Source organism: Enhydra lutris, unplaced genomic scaffold (assembly GCF_002288905.1).
Source record: "Enhydra lutris kenyoni isolate GAN:26980312 unplaced genomic scaffold, ASM228890v2 scaffoldscaffold46, whole genome shotgun sequence".
Classification (NCBI taxonomy): domain Eukaryota; kingdom Metazoa; phylum Chordata; class Mammalia; order Carnivora; family Mustelidae; genus Enhydra; species Enhydra lutris.
This window is the reverse complement of record NW_019154130.1, coordinates 9,692,564-9,716,692: the sequence shown is the minus strand read 5'-3', so window position 1 is coordinate 9,716,692 and position 24,129 is coordinate 9,692,564. Positions and strand designations below refer to the sequence as shown.

General features: G+C 52.5%; 1 protein-coding gene across 1 annotated transcript in view; it reads left to right on the top strand.

Annotated features, from left to right (window-relative positions):
- Window positions 1-5,267: 5,267 nt before the first annotated feature.
- Window positions 5,268-24,129, top strand: part of LOC111156417 (RNA binding motif protein 19) — a 118,022-nt gene continuing 99,160 nt past the window's right edge. Inside the window, exons 1-13 of the mRNA XM_022517298.1 lie at window positions 5,268-5,412; window positions 9,139-9,321; window positions 11,155-11,280; window positions 11,483-11,521; window positions 11,816-12,008; window positions 13,150-13,427; window positions 15,043-15,123; window positions 17,844-17,922; window positions 19,890-19,961; window positions 20,695-20,898; window positions 21,647-21,777; window positions 22,537-22,658; window positions 23,093-23,189. Coding sequence (XP_022373006.1) covers window positions 5,377-5,412; window positions 9,139-9,321; window positions 11,155-11,280; window positions 11,483-11,521; window positions 11,816-12,008; window positions 13,150-13,427; window positions 15,043-15,123; window positions 17,844-17,922; window positions 19,890-19,961; window positions 20,695-20,898; window positions 21,647-21,777; window positions 22,537-22,658; window positions 23,093-23,189 — 1,641 coding nt within the window. The 5' untranslated portion in view covers window positions 5,268-5,376. The remainder of the gene's footprint in view (window positions 5,413-9,138; window positions 9,322-11,154; window positions 11,281-11,482; window positions 11,522-11,815; window positions 12,009-13,149; window positions 13,428-15,042; window positions 15,124-17,843; window positions 17,923-19,889; window positions 19,962-20,694; window positions 20,899-21,646; window positions 21,778-22,536; window positions 22,659-23,092; window positions 23,190-24,129) is intronic.

The following is a 24,129-nucleotide window of genomic DNA, read 5'->3' as shown; positions in this document are numbered from 1 at the left end:
AAGAAGCGATTGCAGAGAATTTTGAAGATGGGCTGAAACTTCAAGGTTGCCGCTAATTAGGGCAGAGGACGCTGAGCTTTTACAACCTCCCACATCAAGCACTCGGTGGATTGAGGCCATGCAGTCAGGTCAAGGCAGAACCTGGGGCAAGGTAGCTCTTGGCAACTGGGAAGAGGCTCTGCAAACAGTCCTTCATGCCAGGGGGCTTCCCACCATCCACCACTGCAGGTAAAAGCAGACACAGGCCATGCCCAGTGAGGCTTACCTTGTAGAGGAGCAACAGTGTTAAACCTGGAGGCAAGCAAATGCTTATACAATTACAAGCAGCTGGGAAATGTGAAGGGGTGTCCTCAGAGTCAAAATTAGTGTAGATGGAGGTGTCTTTCCGGGCTGAGGTGTTAAAGCTGAGGCCCAAGGGATGAGCTGGACTGCTCAGATGAAGAGTTGAGGGAAGAGCTCAGGATGTACAAAGGCCCTGGGGTGTTATGTTAGTGTCCTTGGGCTGCTGTAATAAATTACCGTAATTGGAGTTGGGGGGCTGCTTAGAACAACAGAAATTTGTCCTCACACGGTTCTGGAGATTAGAAATCCCAAATGAAGGTGTTGGCAGGACCATGCTCCCTCTGAAAGCTGGAGGGGAGGATCCTTCCTCACGTCTTCCAACTTCTGGTGGTTGCTGGCAATTCTCAGCTAGTGGCTACATCCCCCCTATCCCCTGCCTCCCGGCATCACAGAGTTCTCCCTGTCTGTGTGTGCCTTTGTATGGCCTTCTTACAAGGACACCAGTCATTGGGGTTAGGGCCCACCCTAAATTGAGTTTGACCTCATCTCCAGATCCTTGACCTAATTATATCTTTAAAGACCTAATTTCCAAATAAGATCACACTCACAGGTTCCAAGGACTTATGTATATTTTGGGGAGAGACACAAGTCTGCCAAAATAGGTGAGAATAAGGCCACACATTTGAGAAGCAGAGAGGGGCCAGTGTGGCTGCAGCTGAGCGGGTGGGAGCAGTGGTCAGTGGCTGGACCTCGTGGGACCTTGAGGTCGGTCAGGAAATGAACTCCCTTTTCACATCAGCCTTTTGATCCTCTGTACATGAGACAGAGGCATCTGCTCTCAGCACAACTCAAAAATAAGAAAGGATGAGGATGCTGGTCTTACCCCCAGACCATCCTGTCTCAGGCCCCCAGGCCAGGTTACATGGGCACTGGCATTTGGAGGCACCAGACCCCAGAATAAGACCCCAAAGGGCTTGTCTTCTTAGAATGGGTTCCATTTTTCCCCAGCCACAGTCTGGTTGATGAATGATTTGTGATGTCTGTTCTGTTTCCAGGTGAATCTTTATGGTTCACTGCCAAGAGCAGGAAGGGCCCCCACATCTCCAGGGTTGGACGCCCAGCAGGGCCAAGAGGTGGGGGGTGGGGGGGCAAGGCTCTGCTGCCACCTGTCACAGGTGAGCTACCTGCTGTCGTGCAAGTGTGGCTGAGGGAGGCTCACAGCTGGTCTCCCGTCTCAAGTTACACTGTCCACCCGTGCCCTGCAGGGTTCCTCTGCAGGCGCCTGGGAGTAGAGGAGATGCTCTTCTGGGGGGAGCGTTCCTGGGGAGATGGGCAGTGACTGTTGGGACCACATGGAAAGTGTCAGGTAGAAATCCACAGGGTAACAGTCTCCAACACCTTTCTCGCCACCCCTACTGCCGGACCCCAGCGAAAGGCCACAGGTAGGGGAGGAGCGAGAGGAGCCCAGCTGGAAACTGGCCTTATAAGGGATCTTGAGCAAGTGCTTCCTTCTTCTGGGGTTTCAGTTTCCCTGAATGTCAATGTTTAGGAAGGTGGTTGCTTCTCTCCCCGCCCCCCCGCTCATGTTCTTTCTCTCAAATAAATAAATAAATATCTTTTAAAAAAAGTACTGTATTGGGGCGCTTGGGTGGCTCAGTGGGTTAAAGCCTCTGCCTTCGGCTCAGGTCATGATCTCAGGGTCCTGGGATCGAGCCCCACATCAGGCTTTCTGCTCAGCAGGGAGTCTGCTTCCCCCTCTCTCTCTCTGCCTGCCTCTCTGCCTACTTGTGATCCCTGTCTGTCAAATAAATAAATAAAATCTTTTAAAAAATGTACCAATATTAAACATCCCGAATTTGATGATTGCACTGTGGCTATATCGAATGTATGTGAAGTGTTTTGGGGTGAAGAGCCACGATGATTGCAAATGGTTTTGTGGTAACAGGAAGACGGAGAGAGAGGTGAATGTCCAATGAGGTGATGTTAATACCCACTGAGGCTGGTGAGGCTACGTGGGTGTTGATTGCCCTTATATTTCAATTAAATGTGTTTTAAGTTATAGTGGAAAGAGACATTCAGGTGCTCCCAAGTGCTGCTTTACATACACGTTATCATATTGTACTTGGCGCTTATGCCCTGGGTACTACCATTACCCAACTTTGTAGAGAAGGAAACGAGCTCAGGGACCACTTAGCCAGTGTGTGGCAAGCCAGAGTCGGAGCCTAGGGCCACGCTCTGGCTCAGGCTTGGGGTTTCATCACCTTCCCTGGAACCCCTGCTACGCTCAGCCTCCCAGGGCCAGGCCATGCTGTTCCCTGCTTACAGACCTTGCACTTGCTGTTCCAGGCTGTTCTCTGTGCTGGAAAGTCATCCATCCTTCCGGCTGCCTCTCGCGACCTTCAAGTCACCTCCAGGAGCTCTTTTTAGATTCCACAAGCCTCAGTGGGGTCCCCCGGGGACTGTACCCCACTTCTCAGAGTGCTCACTGCATTTGTCATGAATTGTCTAATATCAATGTCCCTTGAGCACAGGGACGGTGCCTGTTTTATTAACTGTGGTAGCTTCAGTACTGGGCACAAGAGTCCCTCAGAGATTTGCTGGACTGATGAAATTAGAAGATGTCAGGGTCCCGAGAAAAGCTGCCCCTGGAGGAAACAGCGGGATGCTCGGAAGAGATCAAGGACGTCAGGGAAAAACGGAGGACATCCAAGGAACACACAGACATTGATTAATAACAATGTATCAGTATAGGTTCCATTGTGACAAATGGACCCGAGCCATGCTAACGGCAAGGGAAACTGGGCATGGGGCGCCTGGGTGGCTCAGTCATTGAACGTCTGCCTTTAGCTTGGGTCATGATCCCAGGGATTTGGGATCGAGCCCCACATCCAGCTCTCTGCTCAGCAGGGAGCCTGCTTCCCTCTCTCTCTGCCTGCCTCTCTGCCTACTTGTGATCTCTGTCAAATAAATAAATAAAATCTTAAAAAACATAAAAATCTAATTCATGCACCAAAAGAAATTTTGAGAAGGAAGGTGGGCTTCTCAGTGTTCATAGGATGGTGGTTGAGACATTTGAAATAGAAAGGATGATGCCTGAAGTCATTTTAGGTATCTATTAGTTTACTGCCTAGAAGCGTTTTCCGAAGGTAGTGATCATGGTGGGGCAGAGTGCCTTTCCCTCCTGGAAAGGGAACTCCCCCCGGGGTCTAGACACAACTTCCCACAGTCCCCAGCACACTCGTGAGGGCAGCCCTGGGTGGAGCTGGCTTTGACCTGCCTGATTATTAATCCTTGGGATTAATCAGAGAGGGAAGCCTGGTGAAGTCTAGGTGTTCCTGGATTATATTTGCTGGGAGAGAAAAGGAGGCAGGAGACAAACTGGCCAGGCAGGGGAGCAGAAGACTAATAATCATGTTACAACACAACTGTTTATTAAATGCACGGGGATCCGTAGCCCAGAAGCGGTCCCTCCATCCCCGACATGTGGCGACCATATTTTCCTGGCCCCCCGTTGGGACATGCGGATTGGCAGAGAGCATTTCATTTCTTTTAATACCTTTGAGAGACCTTCTGATTTGTGAATTTCTTTAGGGAAGGCTACGTTTAGTTGCACACTTTAATAAAGACAGTTCATGAAAATAATAAAATTTTTAAAAAGTACATGAAACCAGGACTGGCCGGACAACCTGTACTTGCCCCCTCATAAAAGGCTAATATCCCGGAGCTACCTTGTAAAGCCTGTTCCATCCCGTCCTGACCAGGGTCTCTGTGTGGAAAACAACCCCCTAATTGTCATTTAATTAAACAGCATTTTCATGAATATCAATAAATATCTGTTGAATAAACGAATGGCATCGAAACACGGTGACCCCTTTAATCATCTACTCTAGGCGTGAGGGGACATTTTTACATGTGTATGTGAGCTTTCCTGCAAAAGACTTTCTGCCGGAGGTGGAGAGGGTGAAATTCGATCTTCCAAGTAACCTATTAAACAAGCAAATCCTCATGTGGGGGGTTGAAGAGTGTCCCCCAAAGTGATCTACCACCACGCCCTAACCACTGGAACCTATGAATGTGACCTTAGTTGGAAAGCTCTTTGCAGGTAGAAAGTTAAGGATCTTGAGATGATTTGAGATGGACTCTAAATCCAGTAAGAGAAAGGAGAAGGATGTAGACGGGATTCACACACAAGGAGGAAGGCATTGGCACCAGGAGGCAAAGACAGGCACAAGTTAAGGGACCCCTGGAGCCACCACCAGGAGCTGGAGGAGGCCAGGAAGTCTCTTCCCCTAGAGACTACCAGGGGAGTTCAGCCCTGAGGACACCTTGACTTTGGGGTTTCTTGCCTCCAGAACTGTGAAATAATACTTTTCTGTTGTTTAAGGTCACTGAATTTCTGGTAATTTGTCACAGTAGCTGTAGGAAACCAATGAGCCTCATAATCCTATTTCTTGAAACTATGGAACACTACTTCATACAGAACAGCTCTGTGCCTTTGAGCAAGCTGCCTTGCTCTGGTTCCCAGGCGACTCTCAGGCAAAACCACAGACGATTGTTTCCCGTGAATGCATTATAGTATTTGCAAGTGATGCTCAAGACATTGCTTCACCGCGCCTGGCAGGCTTTCTGAACCTCAGTCTCCCCATCTCTGAAAGGGAGGCAAGCATCCCTAATCCTTCCTCCCTTCCTAGGGCTGCTTTAGGACTCAATAATAAAATAATAGAGATGGAGGCTACAAAGGCTTCCAAGTGTTCCCGGGACTCAAACACCCAGCCCGCCACACGCAAACCCCCGCCAATGTTAGGAACCTGCGCCCCCTGCCGGCCGCGCCGCTGCATAGGTTTCTCCGGGCATGGCGCAGCAGCCTGCGCTTGCGCAGAAAAAGCAAGGGCTCAGGCCCGCCCCTTGAGGAGTGTGACTTCTTTGGATCCCTCCGGTTCGCCACACCTGCTTCCGGGGAGGGCGGGCTGACGTGTGGAGCACGTGATTTTGTTCCGGCTCGCCAAAGATGGCGGCCCCCAGAGCGGGAGCGTGAAAGTTGGTGAAAGACGCTGTCCACTCGCGCCGGAATCTAAACAGTGGGGGCCGTGCGCCATGTCGCGACTGATCGTGAAAAACCTCCCGAATGGGGTGAGTGCAGGGCCTGGACTTGGGAATCTGAAATTGGGACCACCTGGGGGCCAGGAAGGAGATGGCTGAAGAGAATTGAGGGGCTGTGGCCCTGGGGCAGGACTCAGGGCGCATTCGAAACCTAGAAGGGTCAAGATTCTCGGCATATCCGCATTTGACAGTTGGGAGAGGGAGATAACGACAGATCACGGGTTCCCAGCCGGCCCGAGGGTACCTGACTTCCATCCTGACAAGTCTCTTCCTAGGAAGAGGGCCAACACTCCCCACGTGTGCCGAACACTCTTATCTCCTACAACCTCTCTCGTACGCGCACTTTTGTTGCTGTTCACTCGTCACTCGTTCAGATCCTGCACTTATATTCCTCTACGGCTCTGGAACTTGTTGGACAGGCAAATGGGGAGTATTAGGTTGAGGACCTGCGTTTTGATCCCCAATCCCGCCTTTGGGGCCAGTGGGCATGATTTAAGAAAACTGAGTGCTTGTGAAGAGCTTTAAACCATTTATCCAATAAGTGGGGAGGGGTGACCTAGTCATACTTGTCTCTGTTTCCCAAGGGACCAGCACAGAACCTGGCACGTGGTAGGCCTTCAATAAAAACATGTGGAATGAATGAGTGAAGAAGTAGCTGCATGCCTGTGGTGTCAGATGACTGGAGGCAGTGCGCTGGAGTGGTTCATTCTTACCGATTTTTCTATAACTTTGGTCTGGGAGCTGTACCTCACCATCCATGTGGCCAGTAAGCTCATTCCCAAAACACAAAATGTGCCCTTCGGATGGGATGAGAGAGCTTCTGTACTCTTGAGTCTAACTCCTTAGGAGCCTCTCTCTTTAGAAGGAGGGATATAACACAAAGTTATTTCTGCTTTTTTTTGTGTTTTTTTTTTTAACCTTTCTCCCCCCGCGCCCGCCAGTGGGTTGTGGGAGAGCTATGACAGGATTTTAAGAATTCGAACAGTACCAAAAAAAAAAAAAAAAAAAAAATTCAAACAGTACCATGGTGTATGAAATGAGAAGCAAAGTCTTTTGCTCCGTCCTACCCTCTGTCTCTCTCCAGGCGGAACCGTCTTCAATGGTTTGTTTTTAGGACTCCTCACAGGTATTACTCCATGTCTAAATGGTGTGCTTTTTCCTCCATTTCTTGGTCTGTTTACCCCAATGGCTATGTGCTGACCCTCCCCCATGAAAGACAAGGAACCACAAACATCTGTTGTTCCCTTCCAGTCTGTTACATTATTATTTTTAATTCTTTCAAAATACCTATTGATCCATCCACCTGCTTTAGGCAATGTCTGTCTCTCTCTCTCTCTTTTAAAGATTTTATTTTTTTATTTGACAGAGATCACAAGTAGGCAGAGAGACAGGCAGAGAAGAGAGGGGGAGCAGGCTCCCCACTGAGCAGAGAGCCCAATGCAGGGGCTCCATCCCAGGACCCTGGGATCATGACCTGAGCCGAAGGCAGAGGCTTAACTCAATGAGCCACCCAGGCACCCCTAGGCAGTGTCTCTTGATGCCTCACTTTGATGGATGAGGATTTTAGCATGGCTGCCCTTTCTTCCCCTCCCACTTCCGTTTCACTGGGCTTCTTCCCTCATTGGACTGACTCTTACCATTGCTTGTCTTGTCTGGTGAATGAAGGAACTGATGAAAAACCAATAGTAGTAGCTAACATTTTGAGAACTTACTATGTGCCAGGCACTGTACCAGTTGCTTTCAGTAAAGTAACTCATTTAATCTGCAGCAACTGACCCTATCAGGTCAGTTCCATTTTTGTGTCCATTTTAAAGGTGAAGAAACTGAACTACAGCGAGGGGAAGTGACTTGCCTGAGGTCACACACAACGGGTAATTCATAGAGCAGGGATTGAATTGAACAGTCTCTTCTGGAATTTGCATTCCTGACCCCTACACCCTACTGTCTCTCTTTACATGATAGCATGCACTTTTCTTAGCTCTTTCCCAACACGTGTTTAGTAGTGAGTACCTGTTATGTTGCTGACCTTGTAGACTCAGTCCCCATACCTTTATGGCATTGACGGTCTAGCAGAGGACTTGCACACCAGATCGCCGTGGTGTAAGGGACAGGGACAGAAGCATGACCCAGTGCTGTGTGAGCACAGAGGGCTGGGTTACCTGACCTACCTGGGGAGTCCGGGAGAGGCTTCCTGGGGGAGCTGATTGAACTGAGAATGAGAGGAGTTAGCCCAGGCCTGCTGGGAAGATTTCACCTAGAGGAGACAATTAGTAAAACTTCAGAAGTAAAAAGCAGGAAAGGCTGCAAGGCATTTGACAAGAGGTGGTGCTCAAGGGCTGGGTTAAGTTGATCATGGAGAATCTCACGTTTTACAGTACTTGCTTATTCTTGAGCCTCTGGTGTTAGAAAGTCGCCAAGAGGTTCTTAACAGAGGAATGATGGGGTCAGACTTGGGTGTGGTTGCTCCCATGTAATGGGGAAGATGAATTCACTGCCTTTTATGTATCTTAACTGAGTCACAGCTCTTGATTCTGTAGACTTGGGTAGATCATTTATCCTGGATGACCTTCATTTTCTTCTCTCTAAAATGTGGATAATTCCTAACTCATAGGGTGATCCAAGATTTTAATGATCAGAGCTATTAAGAACTTGCCATAGAAAACGTGTTTTTCCTTCCTTCTGGGCTGCCAGCGTCTCTAGTTGCTTTAATTTAGACCTTGTTTTGGCTACCTGTGGGGTTCTTGGTGTCCCCACTACTACCCACACACAGATCCCCCAGTAACTGCTAAGAAGACTCAACTGAATTGCGTTGGTGGTCTGGCTGGAGTGAGGATGGGGAGATACTGGGAGTCAGTTTCTATGTGGGGTCCCTTAACCAAATAATAATAATATTAAGGAATTAGTTTTCTATTGCTACTGTTAAGAAATCATTTCAAACTTAGTGGCTTGAAACAATACACATTTATTATCTTATAGTCTTGGAGGGCAGAAATCCTAAAATCAAGGTGCTAGCAAACTTGGCCTTCCTTCTGGAGACTCTAGGGGAGAATCTGTTTCTTGGTCTTTTGTAAGCTTCTCGGGGCCGCCTGTGCTCCGTGGCTTTTGGCAACACCCTGCAGGGTCAAAGCCGGCAGTGTGTCATCTTGCAGTCTCTTTTTTGTCTCCACCATCACACTGCCTTTTGCAGCCCTGACCCTCCTGTGTCCCTTGTGTAACGGGACATCGGTATTGGATCTGCCCAGATGAGTCAGGATAACTTCTCCCATCTCGAGATCCTCAATGTCATCACATCTGTGAAATCCCTTTGGCCACGTGCAGTCACAGTCCCAGAGGTCCCAGGGATTTGGATGTGGCCGTCTTTTGGGGTACTTCATTATTCTCTCTACCCCCATGAGCAAACACATGTAACTTACCACATTCATTCATTCATTCATTCACGCGTTTACGCTAACATTATCAGGTATTGACGGGAGCGGCTGTGGTGCTGGGCTCCGTACGTAATAGGTCTCTTTATCCTTTGAACAGCCCATAGAGTAGGATGATTTCACTGCAGCCTTCCTGCGTCTGGATTTCCTCATCTACTAGTCCCTGTTCAGGCCAGAGCTGGAGCCAGGTCCCACTACAGAGCACGCTGTGCCCCAGCCTCCTCGATGTTGGCCCTTGGGGAATCCCAGGGTCCAGGGTTTCCAGCCCGTTTTTGTCCCCTTGGCTCAGAGGACTCCCCTGCCCCTCCCTCAGTGCGCCCTTCTGCCGTAGATGAAGGAGGAGCGTTTCAGGCAGCTGTTTGCCTGCTTTGGTGCCCTGACGGACTGCAGCCTGAAGTTCACCAAAGATGGCAAGTTCCGTAAGTTTGGCTTCATCGGCTTCAAGTCGGAGGAAGAGGCCCGGACGGCACTGAACCATTTCAACAAGAGTTTCATCGACACCTCCCGGATCTCGGTGAGTCGGCTTCTCCTGCCTGTCGAGACGGACACCCCTTGATCTTTCCCTCCATGCTCTAGTCCTCAGCCGAGCTGTTTTCAGACTGTGCTGTCTTTGGTCCGTCTCCCTGGTTCTCTACCTGTCACGCATACGAATCCCTTGGAGAGCTTGTTAAAACACTTTCGGAGTCGGCGTGGGGGTGGGCTGGGACCCAAGAATAGGCAGGTCAGGAAGCTCACGGGTGAAGCCAGTGCTGCTGTCCCCAGCATGCTCAGACAACCACTGTTCTGTGTCAGTCGCTCACTCGTTCAGCGGATACACAGGGAGCACCCACACCATGCTGGGGATTTCGAGAAGCGTGGTGCCCTTGGTCCCCGTCCTTGTGGGGCTGGCCCGTGGATAGGCTGCTTTCACTCGGTGTTGTCAGGGCTGCGAGGGGGAAGCTCCAGAGACCTCTGGAAAATAGAGGAGGCCCACGTCCTGGCCCAGGGGTTGTCCTGAAGGAGGAGGTCCTGTCCCTGTCACTCATGTACATTTAATGACTTGGTCAAACATTCTTAACACTTGGTTGAGAAGAGAAAACCAGATGTTAGACAAGTATGTATCACGTGACTCCATTCACATAGAACCATATTTCTTAGTCTCCGTGTGTGAAACATAGAAAGAGCTATGCGGAAGGATTTTTACCAAAACATTTGTTTCTTTCGCTGGATGATAAGAATTGGGATTAAAAACTTTTTTTTTTGTTCATTTTCCTTGTTCTTTTCTCTGTTGATTTGAGTTTTTTTCACTGAACACATATCATTGCTACAGAAACAGCAGAAATATTTTGAAAGTCCGTAGAAAGGGGTGTGGCAGGAGGATAGCCCCCCCCACCAACCCAGGATAGAGGTGGCCGCTGGTGCCCCCAAATGTGGCAGAAAGTGCAGCCCGTCTCAGGATTGTGTCGTGGGAGTCGTGTCAGCTCAGGCCTGACGCTGAGCAGGCTTCTCAGTGGCCGCCCACCTCTCTCATCACCCCGGAGCCATTCTCTGCGGCCAACGAGCTCAATGCGCAATAATTATAGTGAATCTGGAAGCCGTTAGCTTAGCCTTGCCTTGTGCCAGACCCCGTGTCAGCCAGCCTGGGGGGCTGAGTGGCTAAGAACTCGGGCTCTAGAGCCAGGCCCCCCGAGTTCCCCTCCCCACTCTGTTACCTTCTCCCTGGGTGACTGGGACAAATGACCTCACTTTGCTGATCTGGGAAGTGGAAGGGTGTTGGTCCCTCCCTCCCGCTGTTCTGGAGGCTCGGTGTCCTCCCGCTCATAGAGCACTCGGACTGCCTAGTGTGGGCGGTTGGTTGCTAAGTGTAGCGACTGGAATGACTTCAGGGAGGAGAAAGCAAAGGCCAGCAGAGGGTGACCACAGCTGACCCTTGGACAGAATGGTGCTGGCCCCCCTACACATGGATTTTTCTCATTGATACAGTAGAGTATCATAAATGTATTTTCTGTTATGGTTTTCTTAATGTGTTCTTTTTCTTTTAGCTCATTTTTCTATAAGAATGCAGTGCATTATACATATGACGTACAAATTACGTGTCAATCAACTCCTCTCCGTAGGGCTTCTAGCCAGCAGGAAGCTATTAGTAGTTGGTGTTGGGGGGAAGTGGACAGTTACACACAGACTTCTATTTACACAGGGTCAGTGCCCCTAACCCCGTGTCCTTCAAGGGTCCATTGTAATTTGCTTCAGCCGACTCCACTCGTAGGTGACAACTGCTGTTTTCAAAAGCCCGGCTTCCAGGTGCTGAGGGTAGCACCTGTGCTGGGCTGGGGGCAGGTGTCCCCATCACCCTCTCTCTCCCACGCAGGTGGAGTTCTGCAAGGCGTTTGGGGACCCGACAAAGCCCCGGGCCTGGAGCAGACATGCTCAGAAAACAAGCCAGTCCAAGAATCCTTCAAAAGACAAAGATGCTGTCCCTACAGAACCCAAGAAAGTGCGTAGGTCACTCCCACCCACATCCCTCGTGTCAGCAAGATGGTCACCTGGGGTGGGGGGTGGGGACAGAGCAGCCGGAGCAGGAACCACCAGAGACTCCCTGTCAGATGGTTCCCGAAGGTGGACCCTCCCCAGGCAACCTGTCTGTCCCGTCTCCCCCTTCATCTGGGACCCTTACCATCTGTGCCTTCTGTCTACAGGATGACAAGACAAAAAGGGTAGCCAGCGAATTGGAGAAGGTGAGTGTGTCCTATGGACCAAGAGGAGGGGTACCCGGGATGGCACCAGGAGGGCTGCAGCAGGCTTAGACAGTGTGTGGTGCCTGGCAGGCAGAGGCATGCCTCTTGTCCTCCCTCTTTGTGTCTCTGTGGCTTCTTGGTCTCCTTGTCTGATGATGAGTGTGACCAGCTGATCCCAGGGGTCCTCTAGAGACCGGGAGAAATGAGCTCAGGGGATGCTCCCATCTGCTCTCGGGGGGTCAGGAGGGTGTGCCCCAGCTGACCCTTCTCTCCCCGCCTCTTCGCGGCTGCCAGCTGAAGGAAGACACCGAGTTCCAGGAGTTCCTGTCCGTGCACCAGAAGCGGACGCAGACAGCCACTTGGGCCAATGACGCCCTGGACACGGAGGCCTCGAAAGGGAAGAGCAAGGCTGTCAGTGACTACCTGAACTTCGACTCCGACTCGGGGCAGGAGAGTGACGAGGAGGGTGCTGGCGAGGACCCGGAAGGTGAGGGCATCCACGTGCACCCATCCACGCAGAGTGTGCGCCTGTGTGTGTGTCCCAGCCCGGGTGGCTGTGACCTGGGTGCCAGACATGGGAGATGACGTGAGAGACACTGTCCTCTCTGGGGTGATTATCCCACCCAGGGTCTGCCCCGACCCATGCTGGTCACAGTCGGTCAAGTATTTATTGAGCACCTGCTGAATGCCAGGCGCTGGTTTGGGCCTCGAGGATATAGCAGTGAGCAAAGAAGAGTCCTCTCCTGGAGCTGGAAGGTCAGGGGAAAGAAACAATACAGAATTAAGCTTGTGCTCGAGGGCCCCCTCCTCGGAGGCCTTCCCCGGGAGCTCTCCTACCCCCCTTTACTGCTTTCTCGCTGCGGCGCTTATCTTCAGATATCATCCTTTATACTGGACTTAATTCCGTATTGTGAGGAGGGAGGGGGCTTCTGTCCTCAGAAGAGGCTCACGGCGTAGCGTGGGGGCAGATGGGAACGGGAGCGTTTGCAGTGGTCACTGCTCTGGTTGTGGGTCGGGCATCGATTTTGCCCGAAGGCAAGACAATGGATTGAAGGTGAATTTTATGCCTGGTGAAGTTTCTGGGCAAAACGAGTCTGGAGGACTCGCTGGGAGTGGGTGGGATATGGTAGGGAAGGGGCAGAAGGGGGGTGGCCGGCAGAGGGAAGAGCATGGCCGGGCACGGGGGACGGGGCAGCACAGGCGTTTGAGGGGGGCCTACATGGTTCGGGGCGGCTGGAGAGGACGAGGTGGAGCTGGGAGGAAGCCAGTCAGTTCACACCAGCCTGATAAGCGTGAGTGTCCTGTGAGCATCTGGAAGCCACTGGAAGCTAGTAGGTGAGAAGTGAACAGTCCTGTCTCTCTAGATGATCGCGCCGGCCACCGCTGAAAGAGCAGGCTGGCGAGGGCGGGGCCAGTGCAGGGAGCCGTGCAGGGAGCCACGGAACTCTCTCCACTTGTGGCATGTGACTTGTCAGAACCCCCAGCGGTTAGACCCCGTTTAACGTTGTGTATCAGAGGCCCCATCAGGGCTGCTCAGCGCCCCGGGCCGCCATGCCAGGCCGTCTTGTCCTTCCACGCCTCTGCTTGGCCAGCGCCCGTCGCTAACTCCAAGCCCCCCATTTTTGCAGAGGAGGGGGACCGCGAACCCAGGGCAGCCATGCAGATGGAGCTATCGGACATGGATTACCTGAAATCCAAGGTGGTGAAGTCCCAGTCACCGTCGTCCTCGGAAGAGGAGGAGAGTGAAGATGAGGCCGTGAGCTGTGGGGCCGGGAGCGGGGCCGAGGAGGAGAAGGAGGAGGCTCCCGGCCCCGTGCCCACCCAGCAGGACAGAGGGAGGCCAGGGGCCGGTCCAGTGCGGGGCAGCCCGTCCAGGAACGAGACAGCGGGGGCAGCCAGAGCGGAGGTGTGTGCATGGGGGTGTGCACTGGTGCTTGGGAGGCAGAGGGAGGAGGGGAGACAGCTGCCCTGGTCCTCTCCCACGTTCCCTGCGGGGCCCGCCTTCAACCCTCAGCTCTGCCGCGTGCCTGCCGTGTGACCTTGGACAAGCACTTCTCCCCTCTGAGTCTGTTTTCTGTGGCAACGTGGAGCGGCTGTCTGCCTTCTGCGGCCGCGGGGCGTTCGCGAGCTGCGGGCGGGGCAGGGGCGTGTGATGCTCGGCGCTCCATGGCAGGGAAGGCAGATGGGAACCACGATGGCCATAAGAGATGGAGTTAGTGGACTGCTTGCCACGTGCTGGGTATGATGCCGGCTTGGTCATTTGTCATTAAGTCTTACGACAGCCTTCCAGGGAGTGGGGGTGTGCAGGGATTCTTGTCCCGTTTTACAGGGGAGGAACCTGAGGCCCAGCGAAGGAAAAAGACTTGTCCAAGGTCACGGCTAGGAAGTGCTGGGGTCAGGCTTGAACCCAGGCCCTCTGGGCTCCGAAGTCTATGTTATAGATGTGGGTGCTACCTTCAGGGGCAGCCACCTTGTCTCCCACCTGGGCTTCCTCTGCTCAGAGACAGGGCAGGTCACATTGGGGCCCCCGTCCCCTCACCTCCCTCTTTCTTTCCCACCCGGCCCTCTTCAAGGCTACAGACATCATCTCTTCTCTTTTCCTTGTCCCCCTCACTCCTTGATTTACGGCCCCTTCTCATGACCACACCCTCCTTTTGTCCTAAAAATGGATATTCCGGAGAGGTAGGCGAGTCTGGCGAAGTCAGAGAACTATGGGTTCAAACCCCAGTTCTGACCCAGAGTGGCCGTGGGACCTGGGGAGAGGTGCTGCTCCTCGGGCCACTGGTCCTCACCTAAGAGGACGCTCAGCCTAGCAGCAGGCCCCATGTCTGGTTTCCCAAACCCCCGTGCCTAAGCGCATGCTGGCGCTCGCAGTTTCTGAGTTCAAGAAGACACCTCAGTGCCTCATGCGGTGTCACACTCCCAGGGGGGTCTGGGACAGCACCCCCTAATCAGGCACGTATCTGTTCACGTCTGTTTCTGCAATGAAACCAGGAATGACCACTCCTGCTACCGGGGTAAAGGCAGATGTCATATTGCCTCACGTCCCCTCAGAGCAGATTTTACTGGCCAGTGACTTTAAGTCACGGCAAGTTTTGTTGCCAAAGGAATTCTGGAAAATTTAGATTTCTTTAGGACTATCTGGATACAGAATTACAAAGAGGATCCTGAACCCATACCCTTTGAAGTTGCTTTGAGGGTTCAGTAGAACAGCAGTATTTACAAAGTGCTTTGGGCCAGTGTCTGGCCCAGAGTTAAGCCCTAAATCCATGGCAGCGAATAGCTGAGTATCTCAAGGCTCCACCCGAGGCTCTCTGCCCCTCCTCGTAGCCTGAAGGCCCTGCTGGTGCACCCTTACCTCCCCCTCCAGGCAGACTGCCCAGCATAGCAGGCACAATGCTTGTTTGCGTTCCCTGGCTCGCCCTGGAAGCAGGTGTCTCACTGAGACGTCTGGCCCTGCCTCCTCCTGCAGCTGTCCCCAGGAACTCACTGGGACCATTTCTGTTCTTGCCATCACTCAGGCAGACAAACCAGCAAACCAGAAGGAACCCACCACCCCCTACACTGTGAAGCTGCGGGGAGCCCCATTCAATGTCACAGAGGTACGACCAACAATGCAACAATGGCAAGGAGACCCCGGGACATGGGAGGCGGGGAGGAGGATGCCAGGAGGCTCTGGTACGTGGGGGCTTTAGAATCATTGAAGACTTGATCTGGGAGGAACTGGGGTCAGAAAGGCAAAGTACGATCTCAGAATCAGGAAACAGAGACGGCTCTACAGAGACCAAGAAATACTGGTTTCACTCTCTGGTCCTGTACGTTAGAAGTGGCAAGCACTCTGAAAAAATTTTAAGGGTGTCTGGGTGGCTCAGTTGGCTAAGCATCCCAACTCTTGATATTAACTCAGGTCGTGATCTCAGAGTCATGAGATGAAGCCTGTGTTGGGCTCAGCGCTCAGTGTGGAGTCTACTTGGGATTCTCCCTCCCCCTCTCTGCCCTTCCTAGCCCCCGACCCCCTGCACTCTTTCAAAAATAAGTCTTAAAAAAATTGTTTTTAAAGGATGAGCCAGATGATTTGTGATCAGTGTGGTGACTACTTAACCCCACTGTTGTAGCACTGAGGCAGCCCTAGACAGTAGGTACACAAACAGTCATGGTTGTGTGCCAATAAAACTTTATTGACAAAAATGAGCTGCGGGCCACATTTGGCCCACATACTGTAGTCGGCTGACTCTGGGTTTACATAGCATAGTTTTTTAATTTACTTCCTCGTGTAGGTGATAGAAGTTCAGTGTAGGAAAATTTTTAAAAGTAGCTAAGTGAAGAGAAGTGAAGTGATCTTTAACTAAGATGACCATATTAAATATCCTCTAGCTGAGTTGAGAGTGAGAGCAGTGCTAACCAGATAGGGTTAGGGTGCCAGGACGTACATCTACTTTGTGCAGGTGTAGTTACTGATGGTCCCAAGCAAGGTGGGGCAACATTACACACACACACACACACACACACACACACACACACACTCACAGACACTTTATATCCCACTCAGTGACAACCACTAATCATATCTTGTTAGACGCTTTTTCTTTGTATATAAACGCTGACCTCTGTTGTTTAGTTTTATAAAGCATTTCTACAGTAAGAACTATTTTGAAACTTTTTTCCTCCGTTACCACAATATGTTAAAAATATTTTTGCATATTGAATTTTCTGCTACGATATCATTGTTCACATTATATGTTTTTTCTTACTCTGGACACATTACAATATTCTCACCCATCCCCCGAGGTGGAGCATGGGGGTTGTTTCCAGGCTTCTGCTATTAATAAAAATGCAGTCATCATTCCTTGAGACTGGACATGAGCGGATTTTTTTTTTTTTTTTTTTTTTTTTGTGGGAGTAAAGATCAGATAGCATAGATTTTAGGCTTTGGGGGTCATATGGTGCTTGGATCACATTTCTTCTCTCTTTTAAAATAACCCTTCAAAAATACAGAAACCATTCTTAGCTTGCAGGTCATACCAAAGCAGGCCATGGGCAATATTTGGCCTGTGGGCCATAGTTCGCCAGCCCTTGCGTGCGGTATTTTATGTAAGCCCATGCATGGACATATTCAAGGCTTTGATGGAAAATGTCAGTTGTCCTCTGGAAGCATTGCTAATTTATACTCCCTTCAGCGGAGTATGAAAATGCCCACTTCTGGGGACGCTGGGTGTTCATCTTTATCAAGGTGACAGACAAAAATGGTGTCTCATTTTAATTTATGTTTTAAATTATTGGTGGGGTCGATTACTCACGTTGGTAAATCATCATACATTTCCTTTACACGGTGCCTGGCCGTATCTTTGCCCTTTTTTTCCTCTTGAAGTGTTCATCTCTTTTGATAGTCTGTATATTTACTAATTTTTAAAAATGAAGCTTAGCAAAGTTCCTCTATGCCATCAGCATTTGGGTCACACTCTGGAGTCTCTGAGTTAGCTGGTAGAGTCCTTCTGGAAAAAAGAATTCCATCTATCCACACTCTTCTGTACATTGCATTTTTTACTTGATGGTACAGCATGGGGAATCTTCCAGATCAGGACATTCTTTTTCATGATGCACTATGTTCTACTGTTTCAATGTGCCACACTTTAGTTTTAATACCAAACACACAGAAAATCATGCTTTAATTAAAAAAAAAAAAAAAAAAAGGAAACACTAGATGGCTTTTTCCAAAACTAATTAATAAAAAAATAGTCACTTTTTTCTTCTCCGTGAATAAAAACAAAATGTAATAGAAGAAATGGTTTGTATATAAAACAGAAAGAAAACCTACCTTTAGATAGTCTGAGGAATATTTGTGTGTTTGTGTGTGTGTGTGTGTGTGTGTGTAGGGAGGCTTTATAGATACTCTAATAAAAGGTTTTCTTTTTTAAGATTTTATTTATTTATTTGACAGACACAGATCACAAGTAGGCAGAGAGGCAGGCAGAGAGAGAGAGAAGGGAAGCAGGCTCCCTGCTGAGCAGAGAGCCCAATGTGGGGCTCGATCCCAGGACCCTGAGATCATGACCTGAGCTGAAGGCAGAGGCTTTAACCCACTGAGCCGCCCAGGTGCCCCGGGATGATACTATTTTATATATAGATCTGTATTTTTCACTCTTCTGATTTTTTGTTCTAAGCTTATCTAAGGTAGTTTTATTGCATGATGGAGAAAAGCTCTGTGTTTAGCAGTGAAACACCATGGGGACCTTTCTGAATTTGGAAATTTGGCCCACGTTTCTTCATTGGGGTGCACCTGTTACCAGGCTTGATAAAGGAGGGAAATCCTTTCTGCTTGCAGAAGAACGTTACGGAATTCCTGGCACCCCTGAGACCAGTGGCCATTCGGATAGTGAGGAATGCTCATGGGAACAAAACAGGTAAGGCCTGGGCCCTCTGTGGGGTGGGTTTGGGGAGACAGAGGGCATAGATGGGAGGCTGGGGCAGCCGCCCCGGGGGGATGTTTTTAGGGTAGCTGCTGTGTTTGTTCTTTGTGTCCCCAGTTCAGTGGACGTGTTCAAGCACTGGGGACAAGGGTCTGCCTCTGATGGTCTTGTATGTAGCTGCCCCTGCTCTACCCTCTTTGAACCCCCATTCCCGTCCTTGCTCTCAGCCTATGCTTGTGCTCATGGGCTCACCTGTTCCATTTAAACACATGCCCCTGTCCCAGGGCTTTACTCGGCCAAGTCCATGGGCAGTGCTGTGGGTTGCCGAGGAGTGTGGTGTTGCCCCAGGCCGCCCTCCCCACTGCCTTCCCCGCTCTGGGTGGCCAGCCCCCTCCCTAGGCTTCAGAGGCGTAGGGAGCACGCTGGCAGGAAGGGTCTGAGCTTGGAGAGCTGGAGGCCTGCCTGTGCTTACTTGGTGCCCTCCTGAGAGCCACCCTGGGGGCCTCTGGCTGGGGAAGGCCAGGCAGCAACCGGAAGGCAGGGTGTCCTTGGCAAGAAGACTCCCGCCTGGGCAGAGGGGGTGGGAACTGTGGGGGCTGGTGTTCGGGGAAGAAAGGGCCCCTGCTTTAGGGATGGTCTTAGTCACCTTTGAGTATCTGCGTATCCTCCCTCGCTCTCTGAGCATGAAGCCCTGCTTCCTAGGCAGCGCCGTTCAGCCGGCCAGCTCCGTCTCCTTGCACACTTACCCGAGTGCAGTAAAGGAGCAGGTGACAAGCGCCTGCCCGGGCTCAGATCCCAGCTCAGCCACTGATGGGCCCCATGACCCTGAATGAGGGGCTTGGCCTCTCTCCCCTCATCTGTGCAATGGGGCAGTCCTACCTAGTCCGTTCCACTGTGGAGACTCAGTGGGTTAGCACACACACAGCATTTAAACTCTGCTGAACGCCTCCCACATACTCCCTGAGAGCTGCTGTTAATAGTGGTGGTGGTGGTGGTGGTGGAGGAGGGGGTGCCCCTGTTTTCATGGTACTTTGAAGACCACAGGGTGAGCAGGGGCTGGCAAGGGGGAGCAGGAAGGAGCATATCAGAGCTGTCAGGGCTGAGAGAAAACTGTATTGGAGGCCTGGGAGCTGGAGGGAGCTGGCATGGGAGCATAACGCTTTTGAGGAGTGACAGAATGTCCCCTCAGAAGAGCTGGTGAGGCCGGGGGGGTTACTAATGACACCTCAGAAGAGCCCAAGGCCGGGGGCTTACTAATGACCATGGACTCCAGCCGGGGTACAGGAGCGCAGCGGAGGCTTAAAGCATGGGGAGGCCGCAGTTGGATACGGGACAGTCCCTGGCTGGTGACAGAAGGGTCCTGGGGCCGGGCCCACGAGGGGCAGGAACTGGGGAGGGCAGGCTGGGGTGTGGCGGAGAGGGAAGGGAGAGGATGGGGGACATTTATGGGGATAGATGAGGTGCCTGCCTTTGGGAACAGAGAGGAAGGAGGAATCCTAAGAGGCAATAAAGAGCCTTGTGATGGAGCCCTAATCCCCTGGGCTTAGGACCACATTACGACACCGCTATCTCTTAGCCCTGCCGCTCTGCCGCTCATGGGGTTGAGGCCCTGTGAGGTGGCGGATGGGAGGTCACACGCTTCCACCTCGGCTCGTCTCCTCCAGGGGAGACCGTGGAGCGAGCCCTGGTGCAGGTGGGGTGAGGCAAGAAGGGAGCTGCAGGCCCCGGTGGTTGGCACCTTCGTCTGTGAGACTAGCCCGTGGGGTCTCAGCACTGCCTGCAAGGAGAGGTGTGGCTAGGGGTGCGGTGGGGAGAGTCCGCTTGTGTTTGGAGGCTTGGCAAGCATAGGGGTTTTCCCCCACTTTCTGCTCAGATTCCCCAGCCAGCCAGCACAGTGTGGGTGTTCCTGTGAAACTCCCGCCAGTGTCTGCAGCCTCCCTTTTGTCACTGTCCCCTCCCAGGGTACATCTTTGTGGACTTTAGCAGCGAAGAGGAAGTCAAGCAAGCTCTGAGATGCCACAGGGAGTACATGGGTAAGGGGCCAGCCTCGGCCTGGTGGCAGGGCTTCGCTCGCTCATTCGGTCACTCCGTATGTTTTGGGGGAGGGTCTGCTGTGTGCCCGACACTGGTCTAGACACCGGGGATACAGCAGTGAGCAGAATAGACCAAAACATCTGGAGGTAGGAGGTAGCTGGAGGTAGGAGTTAGGAGGTAGGAGTTCGCTGCTGTAGAGCGGGGAGAGACAAGCAGCCAGCAGATGGGCTGGGATTGGAGCAGGTGCGTTTTCGAATAGGATTGCATCTGCTTGGGCCTCGGTGAGAAGGTGACATTGGAGCAAAACCCAGAGGAGCAGCGGGGGCAAGCTCTGGCTTTGTGGGACGGTGCACAGAGGCCGTTCATCAGCAGTGCGAGGCAGTCCTCCAGGATGGGCTGTCCTGGGGACACCTTGGCTCAGGCAGAGCCAGGGAGTGTGCCCTGAGGGGTAGAGGATACAGCACGGTGGCCTGGGGTGACCAGGCAGCCGCCCCCTCCCCCCACCACGGTTAAAGCCAGATATGCAGGATGAGTGAGATTCGGGGAGACAGTCCTTCCAGTTCATGCCTAGTCCTGGCCCAGAACCTCCACCCCGGTAACAGAGCTGGGTGCCAGCACTCTTGCCTTGGCCGTGGCCTCTGGAAGGCTGCAAAGGAGAGTTTGGATCACCACCCAGGAGTCGCAGGCAAGTTCTGGGCCTGCCCCAGAGCCCTGACTCCTGTCCTCCTGCAGGCGGGCGCTACATTGAGGTATTCAGGGAAAAGAACGTCCCTACGGCCCAGGCGCCCCTGAAGAGTAGCGCCAGACCCTGGCAAGGCCGGACCCTCGGGGAGAATGAAGAGGAGGAGGACCTGGCCGACTCCGGGAGGCTCTTCATCCGAAACCTGCCCTACACCAGCACCGAGGAGGACCTGGAGCAGCTCTTCTCCAAATTCGGTAGGGCCTCCACCTCCGGCTCTCCTAGCACGTAGTGTGCGAGCCGTCAGCCTGGGCTCCAGGAGGGCCCACCTCCCATCAGCTCCTGACCGCAGGCAGACGGCTTCCCCCTCTCACTCCGTTCCATCCTCCATAGATGGGGCCCATGATCCCTGAGCGGCTGGGAGCGCTCCCACGTCCTGGATGCGGGGGTTAGCAGGGCTCCTGAGAGAAGGTCGTGTCACGGGCGTCGAGAGCTGTCTAAACCCTGTGTCTCCTTGCTCTCGCTGTCTAAACACAGAACAGACCAGATTTGGAGACGATCTCCTGAGTTAGCCCTTGCTGGCCGAACTCTCGCTGCTCGGAGTGTGAAGTCCCAGCACGGGAGGGGGTGCGGGGGTGCAGATGCAACAGGGCTCCTCGGCCTGAGCTCCACTGTCTGAGACCTTGCTCCCCACGCCAAGCGTCCCAAGGGGATATGATAGGGTCTTGTTTTGTCATGGTCGCTGCTATTTCGCAGGCAAGAACGGGAAGGCCTGAGGCTCAACTCAGCATGCAGGGCTGCATGTTTGTAAGGTCGTGGCTGTTGAAGGGAACGGAGTTAGCATTTGAGATGGAGGGTAGACTCGTAAAGGACTGAGAAAGGCCACTTTCGACCACTAAGGTGGTCTCACGGTGACCGCGGCTGGGACCCACCCAGAAGAGCTGGGTGCCCAGCACTCAGGCCCAGCCGCAGCCCCCAGGATGCTGACACCTGTCCTGTCCCCAGGTCCTCTGTCTGAGCTTCATTACCCCATCGACAGCCTGACCAAGAAACCCAAGGGCTTCGCCTTCGTTACCTTCATGTTCCCTGAGCACGCCGTGAGGGCCTACGCGGAAGTGGATGGGCAGGTGTTCCAGGTAACTGCTCTGGGCTGGCGGAGGGTGGCTGGGCTCAGGTGATGGAGAAAGGATGTGTGGGTCCACACGCACGAGCGCCCACATTTCTAAGAAAACGCAGACGGTGTGCAAAGCCGCTGCCTCACAGGAGCCGGTGGAGGGGAGCTCCCCGAGGGCAGGGCCCTTCAGCACCTAGGACAGCGCCTGGTGCACTGTGGAGGCTTGAAAACTCTTTGTTAAATGAATACATATGCTCTCCATGCCCAGAAATATCGCTTGGGAGAGAAGTGGGAAGGAGAGTTTGGAGCCGGTCATGTTAAACAGGCACAATAGAACGTAAGAAACTCTTCTTCTTTTCCAGTGTTACTGCGTAGTTTTCTTTGCCCACCTGCTCAAGCCCAGGCCAACTTGTGCTCCCTTTCTCCTTTTTCTCCCTACTCATTCATTCATTCGTGATTTATTGGTCTCCTGGGGCTGCCCAGCTGGACCTGGCTCCCACCCACGTGGAGTCCTCGCTTCGGAGTGCGGGGCCAGGAGGGAGCCCGGGTTTGAGGGGGTGAGGGCTGCTGTGGGGTTTTCATAAGATGCTCAATTTCTGTCGTGAGGCTGCGTCAGATATCTCCCTGAATCATGTGGCCAGGCCCCCATTCTGGTGTGAGGGTGGCCATGTGGGGGTTTTCCCAGAGGCAGCATCTCCTGACTAGGGTCTTAGCACTAATGTCTTGGGGCAGGATGTGGACCCACCCCCACCCCCATCCTCTTCTCATCATCCCCAACCAGGGAAGGATGCTCCACGTGTTACCATCCACCATCAAGAAGGAAGCCAGCGAGGACGTGGACACCCCAGGGTCATCGTCTTATAAGAAGAAGAAAGAATCTAAAGACAAAGCCAACAGCTCCAGGTCCTTACCCACTGCCACCCTCTGGGCCCTGCTCCTCCAGCCGCCTGCGTGCTCTGGCCCCTTGGGATGGGTTTAGCCTCTCCTCCATGACCTTGCTGAGCCCCACTTGCCTCATCGGCTTAATGGGGAGAATCACAGTGGTGCCTTACTTTCTTGGGGTTGGAAGAATTGAATGAACTGATACAAGCAAAGTGCTGGGTCCCTGGCACAAAGTAAGTGCTTGTCCAGTGTCAGGGATTGTATCGTCCTTGCTCATGTGTCCAGGCCCTCGGTCCTTGGCCCATCCACACCAGGTAAGTTGGCAGGAGGAGGAGGAGGCTTTGGGGGCTTAGAAGGGCAGGTGATGAACTTGTTTCTTAGAGCTTTTGTCTCGGAGAAAATACTCTGCTCGTTCAGCCTTAGTCTGACATCCGCATTCTGCCTCTGCCTCTCAGCTCTCACAATTGGAACACGCTGTTCATGGGCCCAAATGCTGTGGCCGACGCCATCGCACAGAAGTACAGTGCCACCAAGAGTCAAGTGTTTGACCACGTGAGTGGACGTCCCGTCTGACGCACCTGGCTCTAGGTTGATCGGAAGGGGAGAAAGAGCAGGGGAGGGGCCGTGGTTTTGGGGTCCTCTACAGGCCCCAGGCCTCAGGCCGAAGTTGTGAGCATCCTAGGAGCCTTCTCTGGAAGTATCCTCTCCGTGCTCCAGGCCTGCCTCTCCTGGGCTTGTGTGGAGCCAAGCCAGAGAGACCCAGCTGTGCGGTGCTCCTCACCACAGCCCGATGAGCTCGGTGCTCCTGCTGTCCCACTTTCCAGGAGAAGAAACTGAGGCCTAGGGATACAAAGCACCTTGCCCAGGGTGATGCACCTGGAAAAAGGCAGATGGGATGACAGGTCTGTCTGACTCTGGGGCCCATGCTCTGAACCCCATCACGTACCTCTCCAAGTGTTGTTGCGCACAGTCCCTCAGCTGGGGGTGGGGGGGCAGTCCTTGAGACGAGGAAAGGGGAGTCATCGGTCTCTGTCCCTCTTCCCATCGAAGTCAAACCGGATTCTTGCTGACTTCTCCCATTCATCCCTCCAGCCCCGTTACATCACACAATTTCCTTAAAATGCGCATGCCTTTATTTACACTGTGGCTAAGTCCATCTTCGGCAAAACCTTGGAGTATGTTTCCAGCCAATCCGCAAAGGAGATCCGTGGTTTTGCCCCATAAACCACAGACCCATTGTCATTTCCTCCCGCCCAGCACTCCCAAGTCAGCACTGCCCATTCGAACTAGAGTGTGTGCCCCGTGTGTAGTGGCAGACATCGTGTGGCCACGTTTTTTAAAAAGCAAAAAGAAGCATGCAAGGTTTGTTTTCATAATCTGTTTTGTGTAATTCGGTATAGCCCAAGCATAGCCAGGACACCATGTCAACGTAATACACAGCGTGAAAGATGACAAGATCCCTTTGCCTTTTGCTTTCTCACTAAGTATTGAA